This window comes from Prionailurus bengalensis, chromosome C1, assembly GCF_016509475.1.
Source record: "Prionailurus bengalensis isolate Pbe53 chromosome C1, Fcat_Pben_1.1_paternal_pri, whole genome shotgun sequence".
NCBI classification, from domain to species: Eukaryota; Metazoa; Chordata; class Mammalia; order Carnivora; family Felidae; genus Prionailurus; species Prionailurus bengalensis.
The window spans coordinates 166,635,331-166,649,408 of record NC_057345.1 but is presented as its reverse complement, the minus strand read 5'-3'; the positions used below and the strand labels follow the sequence as shown (position 1 = coordinate 166,649,408).

The window sequence follows — 14,078 nt, the reverse complement described above, 5'->3', positions numbered from 1 at the left end:
TACAACACCCTGATTGAGTCAAACCTTTTTCTTAAAGGGTTAGGGTTAGGGTGATGTCCTATCAGTTGTTGGCAGTGAATTATTTTTTCCCAACATTTTATTATGAAAATTTTCAAACATAGAAAAAGTCAAAAGAATTGCATAGCAAACCCTCATCAATCAGTGGCTTTTCACTTAATTGGGCAACCCTTGTATTCTGCCTTCCATCCCCCAAATTTGCTCACCACCCAGAGCCACTCCATCTCTGAGTAAATCACTGCTGTACTTATTGAAGGGATAATGTTTACAACAATGGTTCTCAAATGTTAGCAAGCATCAGAATCACCTGGAGGGCTTGTTAAACACAAATAGAGTTTCTGATTCAGAATTTGCATTCATTTTTTTTAATGTTTATTTATTTTTGAAGGAGAGAGAGACAGAGTGTGAGTGGGGGAGGGGGCAGAGAGAGAGGGAGACACAGAATCTGAAGCAGGCTCCAGTCTCTGAGCTGTCAGCACAGAGCCTGATGTGGGGCTTGAACTCATGAACTGTGAGATCATGACCTGAGCCAAAGTCTATGCTTTACCAACTGAGCCACCCAGGCACCCCCAGAATTTGCATTTCTAACAAGCTCCTAGGTGATGATGTAGCTGGTCTGGAGTCCACACTTTGAGAATTACTGGCTTGGGGAAATTTTCCCTGAAAACCACAAGAGATGTTTCTCTCTAGACTCAGAGATAACATAGCTGTGTCTCTATGGGTTTCCTTAGCCCTTGTCTTTTTAAAAAATCTTGTGAACTCTGTAAATTATCTAACATACCAGATTCTCTTTGTAGTGGTTGCTGGGATGCTTACAGACAAATTTCTGACTATTCTTACAAATGTCTTGATGCTAGGGCATGCATTTTGTCTAGTAACTTCACTTCTGATCGTGATTTATATTCCTATCCTTAGCTTCCCTTTGATTTGTCCTTCTGGCCTATTTTTATTTTCCCTTATGCTTTGTTGTTGCATAGATTTTTGTAATCCACATTAAACCTTTTTTGGAATAAAGTTTATGTATATACCACTACCACTAGCAACAACAAAACAACACTTTGATATACCACATTGACTAAACTTTATTAAGAAAGTAGTAAACTTTTCTAACAGAAAAAAATTTTTTAAGAAAAATTACCTCAGAGTGCTCACCTCACTTAGGGACCACAGGCTTGATTTTATACTAAAGACTGAACACATCATCATCTCTCAGTGCTAATTCTATTTCACCTTACCCCATGCCTTTAAGACCATTGTAATGTACTTGATGCAAGATGGATTAATCTTGTACTCTTACTTTTAAAAAATTTTCTTTAGTAAAGAAACTACAGAAAACATGGTAATATATAAACAAATATTGCGCCAACTAACATGAGATATCTGTATGTGTTTAAGAAGAAATACTTGATACCTTTTTTTTAAAAAAAAAACTTATCTTTTATCTTAAATGCCACATACTACAAAAAAATAAAATCTCCTTTAAAATGACTAGTTTCTTTGAAATGCAGTGTTTAAATGTTCAGTGCTGCAATGGAGACTGTTTAATTCATAAACATAAATAATAAGGGCACATTAGAAATATGAAAAGCCAGTGTTAAAAAGACAGTCACATAAAAGAAAGTTTCTCTATTTCAAAAGGTAACAGTCACTCTGATGTTTCTTTTACTTTTGGTTCTCACCATGACAAGAAAAATTTGTAGGAACCATGCCTTCTAAGGCTTATGTTGTTGCATGAAAGAAAACAAAGATCTTTCCTGAGATCAATAGAAAACAGGTATAGCTAAGATTGTTTAACTAGGACTGCTCAAACAGAAATAAAAGAAAAGCCATAAGATTTTTAACTTCTGGTGAAATTTCTGAAAATCTCATGTTAAGAGATGATAAAAGTTTCATTCTCCTATTAAGAGATTCAAAGTTATAGGTCTACTCGAGTCTAGAAAACCAAAGTGAATTAAGCAATAATTGAGGATAATTAAATATTAGTAAGAAAAGGGACGTATTTTGTACCTAGGAGCTAGTATTTCTTTAAACTTTCCTCTCTTTTTCAAGACAGTGATTTTTGACTACCAATTTTCCTTGCTTTTATGCACTTAATAAAGACAAGTACATAAGATGCCCTTTGACTTACTATATAATGGGAAGCTTTGGCCCTCTTTAGGTGAAGCTTAGGTATTCATGTGTACCAAGATTCTGGGAGGAAACAGCTGCCAGCATGTACATAACAGATTTTGAATGTACGTAAGGATCACCTGGTGAGTTTGCCAAGCTACAGAACCCATGTTAAACTACAGAGGATTTAGAAGAAAGCTATGGACCCTCCTCCGCAAATCACAAATAATCACATTCAAACCAGTTGCACACATGCTTCAGGGACCTACTTACTGCTTTAATGTATATACTTAAAAACTCTAAAAGATAAAGTGACTGTAAATATTACAGTGATTTATATCACTGCAGAGAAGGAAATCATTGCTATAGGATGAGATAGGAATGAATGAATGGGACTGAACTTGTAAAGAAGTTGAGGTTTGAATTTCTGTTGGCACAGAGTAAGAAGTCAAACCTAATGGGGGAGTAGGGGTAGAATAATCTGAAATGTGGAGGGAAAGATGAGAATAAGGATGATGAAATGCCCAACCTGATGCTTACATACAAGGCTAGAAGATTGTAACACTGGATGGGCAATGTTTATGAAGAGCCTTGAATGCTGAGCTAAGGAATTTCACTTCATTCAGCAGGCCACATTGAACACTTACAGGTATTTGAAGAGGGAGTTACATGATAAAAATGGTGTAGGCTGAATGAAAGGGATAAAGCCTATGTTTTAATACATAAACATGTTAAAATATGTTTATATTTTAATCTGAGATAAGATAGGACCTTACAATTCTTTTAAAAATATTTCTGGACAATTCTTAGGCATTTATATTCGTTCTTCTGTTCCGCATATAAACTGAGCCCGTCAGCTGCAGTGTTTGATCATCTCACTGTTGTTTGGCCCCAAGAACAGGACTCAGATCTTCACATCACTGCCACACAGGCTACCAGCTGGCTCACAGACTTTGTGGCTTCTGGTGGTGTTTTTGCAGACAAGTGAGTGGGTGTTACCTGCCAATGTGCTAGGCCGGCACCTTCTCTGTGGGCCGCACGCTGTTGGGGCTTTGTAGCCCTCTTTCCTTTGAACTCTGCATCTTTCCCCACATGGTTCATGTGTTGTGGGTTCCCAAATATCCCAGCCTCCCTGTTTAGAAGTTGATTTAGGAAAGTAACACTATTCTGTACTAATAAGAAATTGTGTCCTCTTCCCCCCACCCCCCCACCCCCGAACAAAAACAGAAATTCGTTAAAATGTCACTCTTCACCGCTGGAAATGTGACTATATACTATGGAAACAACTAGTTACTTCTAGTACTGTTAATCCCTCTAAAGCCTGAGTGCATCTGTGTGTGTTTTAAGCATTTCTCACCTGTGTCCCAAATGTCAGAGAAACCTTCCCAAATTTCTGACAGAAAGGATCCCATCTAGATAGAAGGATCCCTCATCTTCCTACTCTATACCCAACATCTCCCCTGTTTGCTGCTTCCCTTACTCTACACTTACCTTGCCTGGTCAAGGGTAGTATCAGCCCCATGAATGCTCTGCTGACCAGTCGGAAGCTAAAGTCATTTGCCTGAAGTCTTCTTCTGCTCCTTCAGAAGATTAGTTATTGTTTTCAGGATGGTCTTGTGAGTATTGAGCTGACTCTGTGTTCCCTCTAATCAAAACAAAGCTAACAACTGAGGCTATTCCTAAGGCAGCTGTGAGCTTAGAGACTTCCCAAACAAGTTCATATGTCTGAAACATGGTCCCCTCAAGGGATCTAAATCCCAAACACTACCCTGGTACATCCAAATTAGCTTGCATAGAACAGGGATGGGGGACCCTCTTGGCTTGATATCAGCCCATTTTTTAGAGGCAGTGTAGTGGTTAGGAGCCAGTCTCTAGAACCAGATGCCCCGGGTTCAAATCTGCCTCTGCCAATCACAACTGTGTGAATTTGAACAGATTGCCTATCATCTGTTCCAGTTGCCTCATCTGTAACATGGGATTAAAAATATTCCTTCCTTCTTAGGACCCTTGTGAGGAGCAAATGAGTTAATATGCGTAAGGTGCTGGAACAGTGCCTGGAATGTAGTAAGAGCTATAAAAGTGTGGCAATATAAGAGCTTTGCAATCCGTTCCACATCACCACAGCTCAGTCTCCTGTCTTCATTAATCCCAGGATCCTAAAGCCCCCACCTTCTGCTCTTGTCCATAGGGGGCAGTGAGTGAGTGGGCTGGATTGGCAACAAGTCATTTTTCCTTTGAAATGCTTGGGCTGGACCACCACCCACTTTGTTGTTTCTTCCCATTTTCTGAGCATCACAAAATGTAATATTCATGTGTCAGGGGATCCAGGATTGTATTTTAACATTTTACAACCTCTTTGTAAAGCTACCTTTTCAATTTTAGAGGAGGCAGTTTTATGAGTCCCTTTGATAACCACTTAACTATTAAGACCCAAACAAAGAAGAGGAATGGTCAAAGGATATCAGGTACTCCCAGCCAGCTAGAGTCCCACTTCTTGAACATTATTCAAATTAGCTCCAGGACTCATAATTCTGTGTTTTCATTTATTGCTGCAGTAAAGTAAATGGTTCTTTTATCCAAATGTTATTTCCTGGCTATTAATTCAGTAGTTATTTTGGATTGTAGCACTCCTCTTTGATTTAGGGATATGGTGCCTTATAAATATTTAAAAGTTGAAGACTGACACTTGGAGAAATTGACTTTGATTTGTTTTGTTAATATCCCGTGTCTACAGTAATTATAGGTTTGGAAGATGTGGTCCCGTTCTCAACTTATCAAAAGACATGCAGAGCTTGTATTTCTATAACAAGGAAATTTGGCAACCGAAGGCTCTTCCCAAATCTTTTGCAAACTAGATCTCCATGCACACCTGCTCAGGACACACACTACTCTTAATTCTTCATGATTTCCTCCAGAAGCTGCTCTTGAAACCAGGAATGTGGATGAAAACTATCTATACTTCTCAAAATAGCTGCAACTGGTCATTTCTGAAAGGCTTGGGACTTTCTCTGCATCTACAAGTGCCAGCAAGGGTTTACGACAGGGCTCAGGGTGATCTATAGACTGGTATGATTTAACTGTGGATCAATCAACCTATTAGGGGAAAAAAGACAAGGTCAATAAGTATGGGTCTTGGTGAACCAGAGGTCACCCTACATTTTTCAACCTAATGTTCTTATTTCCTTTCCATTAACATTTCATAATGAAAAAATGCCTATATTCTTTAATTTTTAAGATAATTAAGTGAATTTAGTGCCTTTGAAGTGTAGAGGATTTATAATGGCGTCAGGGAATACACTATTAATAATCTACAAGACAGAGGCCACCTGGAGAGCAGCACAGGCTCCATTGCCATTTATGCTCCTCAGCAACCAACTGCAAGGGGGGGGGGGGTGGCGGTTAGACTTCCTTTGCCAACTCAGAACCAGACTCTTCCCCTGGGAGCAGAAAAACTTGTGTCTTTTGGGACAAGGCTTTGACCCTCTTGGGAAGTGGTTTTCCAGTTGTATTAGGGTTTGAACTTGAACAAACTACAACAAGCACAGATACTCTAAGTACATAGACATCCATGAAACATGTGGTGGAAGCAGAGCGTCCTTCTGGCGTTTCCCTCAAGAAAGAAACACGGCAGCCACCTCTAAGATTGTTACAGCCTAAAAGGCAAGGTCAGGATTGACACACATGAGCACATAGGGGTACAGAATAAGAGAAAGGTGTGCATGATTGCCGCCAGGCCCATGCACAGAGAAACAAAGGTTTCTAAAAACCAGAGGTTGGCCTACTTCTGATCATTTAAGGCATCATTTAATAAACATAATTCCAATAATTTTTGGACAATGGTAGAATAAACTCATTTTCTTCTGTTCCTTCCTCGGGCCCCACTAAAAAACAATAAAGGGATTTTTTTTAAGGCATAAATTCTCAAAAGCAAAGAAATTAGGAGAGGACTGGACAATACCAAAATTTCGAAAGCTGGAAAACAGATGGATGAGTATTAAGTAATTTAGCAAACCCAAGAAAGCCAAAATAAACCAGCGATGGGAAAAGCTGAGAAGCAAACCAATTTATACCACAGAGCCCCTCTTAGATAGCTCCACAACTGGCTAATTAAGTACCTTTGGAAGTGGGGATGAAGGTGGGGCTATGTACAGGAAAACAGGGAATCTAAGAAGCAGTGACATCTCCAGATCCTTTGCCTCACACCTCCACTTCATAAACACTGGGAGCTGTGTTGGCTTCAGATGGTATAATAGCTGCTCTTGAGGTTCGGAAGACACCAGCATGGAGCTTGAGGGTAGGAGTGCATGCTGAAGACACTGTTGAATGAAAAGCTAGGAACCCATGCTGAGGCTCTTCCCCCAACCCCCTTCCCAGCCAGGCTCCACCCACAAGATTCTTCTCTGGGGAATCTGAGTAGCTAAAGAGCAAAGCTCTAAAGGTACCCGCATTTGGTGGCTTTCCCAAGGAAACAGGTCAGTTAGACTCCCCCTCCAGGGAAGGCAGCAGAAGCTCTAACAGGAGCTATAGAGCCTGACTTGTAAACTGAAATTCAAAGATGACCACATAGCTAAGGAAAACCTCTAACACTCTAAACCCTCTAATATATGAAAATGATTGCTCAAAAGATAAGCTGATTGAGACAGAGACTAAACCATCAGCAAATAAATGGATAAAGAAAATGTATTACAGTTGAACCTTGAATAACATGGGGGTTAGGGGCACCAACCCCCATGCAGTCAAAATAATGCATGAAACTTTTGACTTCCCAAAAACATAACTGCTAATAGCCTATTGTTGACCATAAAGAGTCGGTTAAACATACTTTGTATATTGTATTTATTAGGTACTGTATTCTTACAATTTTGTTAAGAAAATCATAAGAAAGGGGCATCCGACTCTTGATCTTGGCTCAGATCATACCTGTATCAGGCTCTGTGATACAGGCTGACAGTGTGGAGCCTACTTGGGATTCTTTCTGGCCCTCTCTCTCTGTCCTTCCCCTGTTTGCACACACACACTCTCTCTCTAAAAATAAATAGACTAAAAAATAATAATTTTTTTAAAGAGGATCAAAGAAAGAGAAAATACATTTACAGTACTATGCCTTACTTATTGAAAAAAGACACATACAGGGGTGCCTGGATGGCTCAGTCAGTTAAGCGTCCGGCTTTGGCTCAAGTCATGATCTCATGATTCATGGGTTCGAGCCCCATGTCAGGCTCTGTGCTGACAGCTTGGAGCCTGGAGCCTGCTTCAGATTCTGTGTCTCCCTCTCTCTCTGCCCCTCCCTAACTCGCACTCTGTGTGTGTGTCTCTCTCTCTCAAAAATAAATAAACATATAAAAATCTTTTTTTAAAAAAAGACACACATAAATGGACTCATGCAGCTCAAACCCATGTTGTTCAAGGGTCAGCTGCATACACATACTGTGGAATATTAGCCGTAAAAAAGAAGGAAATGCTGTCATATGGTACAGCATGAATGAACTTTGAAGAAATTATGCTTAAGTGAAATAAGCCAATGACTGAAAGACAAATGCTACATGATCCCACTTATATGAGGTATCTATAGTAATCAAACTCATAGAAACAGAAAATAAAATGGTGACTGCCAGAGGCCTGAGAGGAGAGAAGATGGGGAGTTGTTTATTGGGTGCAGAGTTTCAATCACACAAGATGAAAAAGTTCTAGATGCCTATCGTACAACCATGTGCATATAGATAATACTGTACTGTATTTATTATTGTTCTTCTGTGTTGTGGGGAATAACCAGTGTTTAGATTTTAATCTAGAAATGTAAGCTGTTATGGAGGAGCATGCAGTTGGGAAGGAAGTTCCAGAATGTTTAGAATGTCCAGAGTTGGATTTCATTGCTCAGCCAAAATAATCCCAGGGTACAGATTACCCCTTGCATAATTTATACCCAGCAATTAGACTAGAAATATGAATCCAGAATGTCTCTGATAACCTGAAAAGGTGGATATGATTCCCTTACCAAGAGTGGCCCAAAGGATATGGTTAAACTCAATGAAATCAGCATGAAAATGATCCCCAAGGATTTTTTCTTCCCTTTAAATTTGTGTGGGGCAACTGATTGACAGCTGCCTAATGTGAGTGTTTTGAAAACCCTGAATATGTATGACCAGTATTATAATTAACGTTGTGATGTTGATATAGAATGAAACTAAATGATATTGTAAATTTATTCTTTTGATGAAACATATGTTTGTGCTGATCCTCCAAACAATTATATTTTATTAAGAGAACATTTTGTGCCAGAGATGTGATGTCTGATCCTTTTCATCCTTCTGAATATACAGAACACATGGTAACAAAGCGCATGTGCACAGCTACAGGATATAAGGATACAAGAAACAAGGATTTAAGAATACAAGAAACAAGGCAAAGCAGTGTATTCCCATGTCCTCCTCTGAATAGCAGCAATTAAAATTCACAGCTGCTGGCTTCCCAGATGTTTCTTGCATTTAGTGCTTTGTAATATGCATCAGTATATATTGTATGGCTGCAGTTTCAGTAAACTAGACAGCTTTGTATTCTAAATTCTGCAGACTAGATCCAGTGTGTATATTTTTTCTTCAGATTAGCTTCCTCCCCCCCCCTCCCACCCTCTTCATTTGCTTGGGGCATTTGCAGTTCAGAAACAAAAGACATTTCCAGCTCAGAGTTTAGCTGTATCAGAGTGTAAGTGCAGGTCAGGTCTGATTTATGTCGCATGTCTGATAAGCAGGAAAGGAGAGCAAGATGAGGGTTTTGGAAAAGCTGGTGAACTTGGCTTGACTTATGTCTTCTGTTTTGTAGGCAGCCAACATCCCTCTGGTGTCAGAACTTGCCATCGATGACATACATTTTGATGACTTTTCTCTTGATGTTGACGCCATGATCACAGCTGCCCTGCGGATGTTCATGGAGCTGGGGATGGTACAGAAATTTAAAATTGACTATGAGGTAAGATGTTCCATGTTGGGTGACCCCAGGAGTGTACATGGGACAACATGGTAGCCAGGTTTCCCAAACTGAGTGTGATAATACTCAGCCTGCACACCTCATGGGATTGCCATGAGAATCATGGGAGCTTTGTGGGAGGACTTTGGTTGTTGAAGATCACTCAGACAGAAGGCATCGTTTTGATGACAGCCCACTGGAGACACATACAACTGCCTGATACAACCTCTCCCTTCCCATTTCAGACACTATGTAGGTGGCTCTTGACAGTGAGGAAAAATTATCGAATGGTTCTGTACCACAACTGGAGACACGCCTTCAATGTGTGCCAGCTGATGTTTGCAATGTTAACAGTAAGTGTGTTCAGTGGTGGTGGAAGGTCATCTGTCATTTGTATGGACCTACAGCCTTCTCCTTAATATTTCAATTTCTCTGACAAATTGCCATATGATTTATTTTACACTAGAACTTACCTGCCCTGGTTATGGGAGTATATATTTCACAACAATTTCTGAACTTTAAAACTGTAAAATCACTGACACCTTGAAGCAGGTGTAGTCTTGGAATGATTGCTTGAGTCTCTTTTCAATGTTTTATCTCGGGAAACTGGTTCTTTTTACAAAAGAAATGCTTGGATTTTCAAAGTAATCTTTTTGCAGAGGATATGGGTATGAGTAACAGAACAAAAAGATCACTAGGTAAGACTCTCTAGGCTGGTGGAAAGCCATAGTAGGGGTGTGTGAGCATTACCCACAGGCACATGGAAGTCCTGAGAGAATGCCAGGGAAGATGGCAAAACATAAGTATTTACATGTAAACATATATGTTTACTTTCAAGCTGCTGACTCTATATGTGTATGTGTATTAACATATTTACCGTATAAAATAGAACACAAGTTTCAGATTATTATAACATAAATTTAAGTAGCTTCCATCTTTGTAACCACACTAAAATTAAAACCCAAGATAGGGAACTCCAAATGACATACATTTTCCTTTGGCCAGATGAATAAGGACTGTCTGCACCTTCCTTATGAAGTGTCTGCCCCGTTCTCTGCCTATTAAAATTTTACTCATCCGCTAAGGCATTGATCTAATGCCAGTTTTTCCCCAAAGTCTTCCCCTTTCTCCCCAAACATCAATAATTACTTCTGTCTCTGCACTTTGTCTAGTACAACATGTCTTTCTGCTGTGTGTTTTAAGGCACAGATCTCTCATTCTCATGCTATAGAATCAGCAGCTTGAAACTAAAGAGACAATTTCTTATTCTTTCAACATTTACTTGCTTGCCCAACATTTGTTTATTGAGGGCCTCACCAGCATTTTGCAAGCAATCATGCACTTGGAACGTTTTCAACAGATGTGTGTTAGATCAACTTGAACTCAAGTGTGCATATAGCATGAAAAGATGGGACCAAAATGTCTTCACTTTTATACTTGAGAACTTGTTTTGGGGTCCTCAACTGCTTAAGGACTAACAGATTGGCCTAGAAAAACTGGACTGGCCCTGTTCTTCTGTAATGTACCCCATAAAATCAGTTGGTCAGTCAAATGAGGGAGGAAGATGCTTTGAACTATTAGCCTTAATTGCTTGAGGACCAATGTTGCTTTAAGAAAAATAAATTAACCGCTTTCATCTTGCTTTTCCGTATCAGATCTCGGTAGACAAAGAATAATTTTCTGTGTGCAGAGTTTATGTGTCTAGCTCACAGAAGACATTCAATAAAGAAACTAATGTGTTATTTTGGAGAACCTCTGGATTTATGGTGGATTGCCAAAAATAAGTAAGCAGGAGCCTTGTTCAATGAAGGAAAAAAGGAATGGCCTTGATACTGTGAGTTAGAGATGTCAAAGATAGAAACAGACTTCTATGACAAGCCTTAAAATAGTTGGGATGGGGGAAGTTAGCAAGAGCAATGGCGTCGAGGAGGACACTTAGGAGTAGAAGGAAATACATACAAGTTTTCTTCAGTAAATGTTTCCAAAATACAGACAATCTGGATCCTTTTCAACAACTTGAAGAAAGCAGAACTCTCAAACTCTGTCTCTACAATGGGGGTATTCATACTTCCAGAATATTCCAAGGGTATAGTTATTTTTGCAAGCCTGCTCAGCAACCTTGAAGAGTAGCACTGTGTGAGAGGTTTTCAGTTTTGTTTTTGTATTAATGCTAGCTCAAAAAGAGGAGCATTCTCTGTTAACGTTCCCACCCTGACTTTGAAAAGAATACATTGGTGAATGTTAGTTTTTCTCCCTCACGTTGAATTGAGAAGCCACATCTGGAAAAGATATTATTTCCTGCTCATTAAATTTTGCTGAACTTGACTAAGGGTTACAATAGGTTGAAAATGTCAACTTCTGTCCCTAACACAAGCCGTGTCTTCAACTTGACCATGGGCAGCCTGGTTAATGAGAATTTTTTAACTAAGAAAATAATTATAGAGATGAAAAAAAGATTACTTGGTCAGTGACGAAAAGGGTGAATTTAATTTACTCATCAATTCTAATTTCTGTAATACAACCTCAGCCTATGGCAAAATGATAACCTCCTCACACTCCTGAAGACCGTTAGGAGCTTTCGCTGTTTTGTTCTCATCAGTGATTGTATTTGCATTTGAGTTATCTCATATTGCATTCCCATGTGTTGAATTAGAAACAAGATACTCTCTTAATATAAAAAAAAAAAAAAAAATCACCACGCACCCACCACTGGATTTGGCCTGAGTCCCAAAGCCAGAAGAGCATGGCGCACGTATGCTAAGTTTTCCTCTAGATGGCGCTCCAAGGCAAAGTTTCCCAGCCAGTTGCCAGGAAAGAAGAGGGAAAAAACCTTCCCAACCTTCCCTCAAAGTATTTCTTTTCTTCTAGGACAAGAGATAATAAGGCACACACTGCAGCACTCTTTTCTTTAAAGAGGCACCAGCAGAACTAGTGTGTCCAAAAAGAGCCCCTCCTATCAGGATGAGCTGTATTCTGACTGCCTTGCCCATCCAGCTGTTAGCAGGAATAATACATGCGACCTTACATCTGTGGGTGGGTGTGTATTTTTCTAAGCCCATTGTCTCTGAGAGTGGGAAGATGCATAGTCCTGTATCATTGCTGAGCAAATTATGACACCATGTACAACAGGACAAGCAAATTGTAAATATACACAGCAGCTTCCAAACCTTTAACCCTGAAGTCATTTTGAATATGAAAAATAAACTTACTGACTCAGAATTACATTTTGCAAAAGTATTCAACCGCATGTCTAGGTAACGAATAGGTTTTGTTCCTTTGGCAGGGGAGAAAAAAAAGAATGGACCACTTTGAAGAATAGGCGATTTGCTGTAAAAAGGTGGAAATTTAGCTCACTGGGAACCCTACTAATGATTTCCTAATTTATTCCATGCCTCTGGCCTGAAATTCCAAATTTTGAAATGAAAGCTTCAATATTATTCTTTGCTTCTAAAGAGATGTTTATATAGTTAAAATTTACCAAATATTTTGGATTCCTTGAATAAATACAGCATGTAGTGCCAGCTACTATTTGTGGTTAAAACAAGGAATAAAAACCTGCAGATCAAGAATAATTATACAAATTCTCTTTGTTTGTGGAAGCTTGTAGAATAAATATTCCATTAAGCACATACATAATGAAAGATGAGAATGCATTTCTTATATTAACATGCAGACCAGATAAAGAAAATGGCTGTGCTTTTGTTTGTATTCTGTAAAATAAAAGGTATGTGGTGGTGCTAAGGTTGCAGAGACATTTTTTGGTTTTATAAATGATGTATGAGTTCTGACAGATTCTCCAGGGGCGGGGAGAGAAAAAGGTTTCCTTAAGAGTCAGTGTTCTTTACTATCCCATAAATGTACTCATTAGCACTTTGGGCCATGCCCTGCATCCTGTAGGGCTCAATAGAGATTCATTTGAATAGTGGATTTAGTTGAGAGTGATATTATTCATGTTGCTTAGTGTCCAGTTTTTTAAAAAACTATAAAACGATGAACAACTATCACTGTTAGAAATCTTGTTTTTCCTTCATATCACACTAAGGTTCAGCTAGGGTTCATATAGAATATTATGATCCTGCAGAATTCACTGGATATGAAAAGAGAAGAGCACATCTTCACATTAAAATTTATGGTGCTGCTGGCAGTGTGGCGCTGGTGGGGGATTGCAGTTAAACACTAATAATAACCAAGTATCACAGCAAACACATTGACACCCCCTGACATTTACTGGGGGCTTCTTAAATCTTAAATGTGGAGGTAGCGTGTTTAAGTCCATATTTGTGTTGTCAACAAGGTTATTTTCAGAGATAAGCCAAGGCATTTTATTGATCATTCAAACTAGAAAGCAGAAGGGACGTTTAGGGAGAAAAATCCGTCCTATTCACCAGCTTGAGGATAATGTGCTGTCTGCTGTCTGCCATTTTCAGAGAAGTCCTTGATTTTTGAGATAGAAAATTTATTCTGGAAGGAGATCTGAGAAGCACAATTAGAACTCTCCTCCCCACCACCCCACCACCCCCAACCTCCCAAGAAGGACAGAACCAATTAAATTTTTTTAGAACCAATTTAATTTTTGAATAAAATTGTTTTCACTAAGTAACCAGAATCCCAATCTCAACAGGAATCTAATTTCTTTGTAGATCGTAACATTGTGAGGTGCAAAGACCTGTTTTGTTCTGTAACTGTGTATAATAAAGTGACAAACAATAATCATGTTTATAATTATCAAACATCATTGTATTTCCTTTTCAATGTAAGTAGTAACTACTCTACCTACCTTAAAATAAATGGTAGCATTATCATAATAATGCAACAAAATCTGCATGTTAGAAAAGCCAGTTCTTTAATCTTCATGTAGGTATGTCTTGACTTCCAGTGTAACTTTAAAAGATGGTAAATATTTAATTTAAGAAAAGAGTGATTTTCAATGTATTTGCAGATTATCAGTACTGGGCACTATAAATTAACTATGGAGCTAATCAATTTGA

The 14,078-nt window shown here is 38.9% G+C and overlaps 1 protein-coding gene across 1 annotated transcript in view; it reads left to right on the top strand.

The window, feature by feature from the left end:
- PDE11A (phosphodiesterase 11A) overlaps positions 1 to 14,078 on the top strand; it is a 367,330-nt gene that overhangs the window by 269,455 nt on the left and 83,797 nt on the right. Inside the window, exons 11-12 of the mRNA XM_043577142.1 lie at positions 8,947 to 9,093; positions 9,336 to 9,443. Coding sequence (XP_043433077.1) covers positions 8,947 to 9,093; positions 9,336 to 9,443 — 255 coding nt within the window. The remainder of the gene's footprint in view (positions 1 to 8,946; positions 9,094 to 9,335; positions 9,444 to 14,078) is intronic.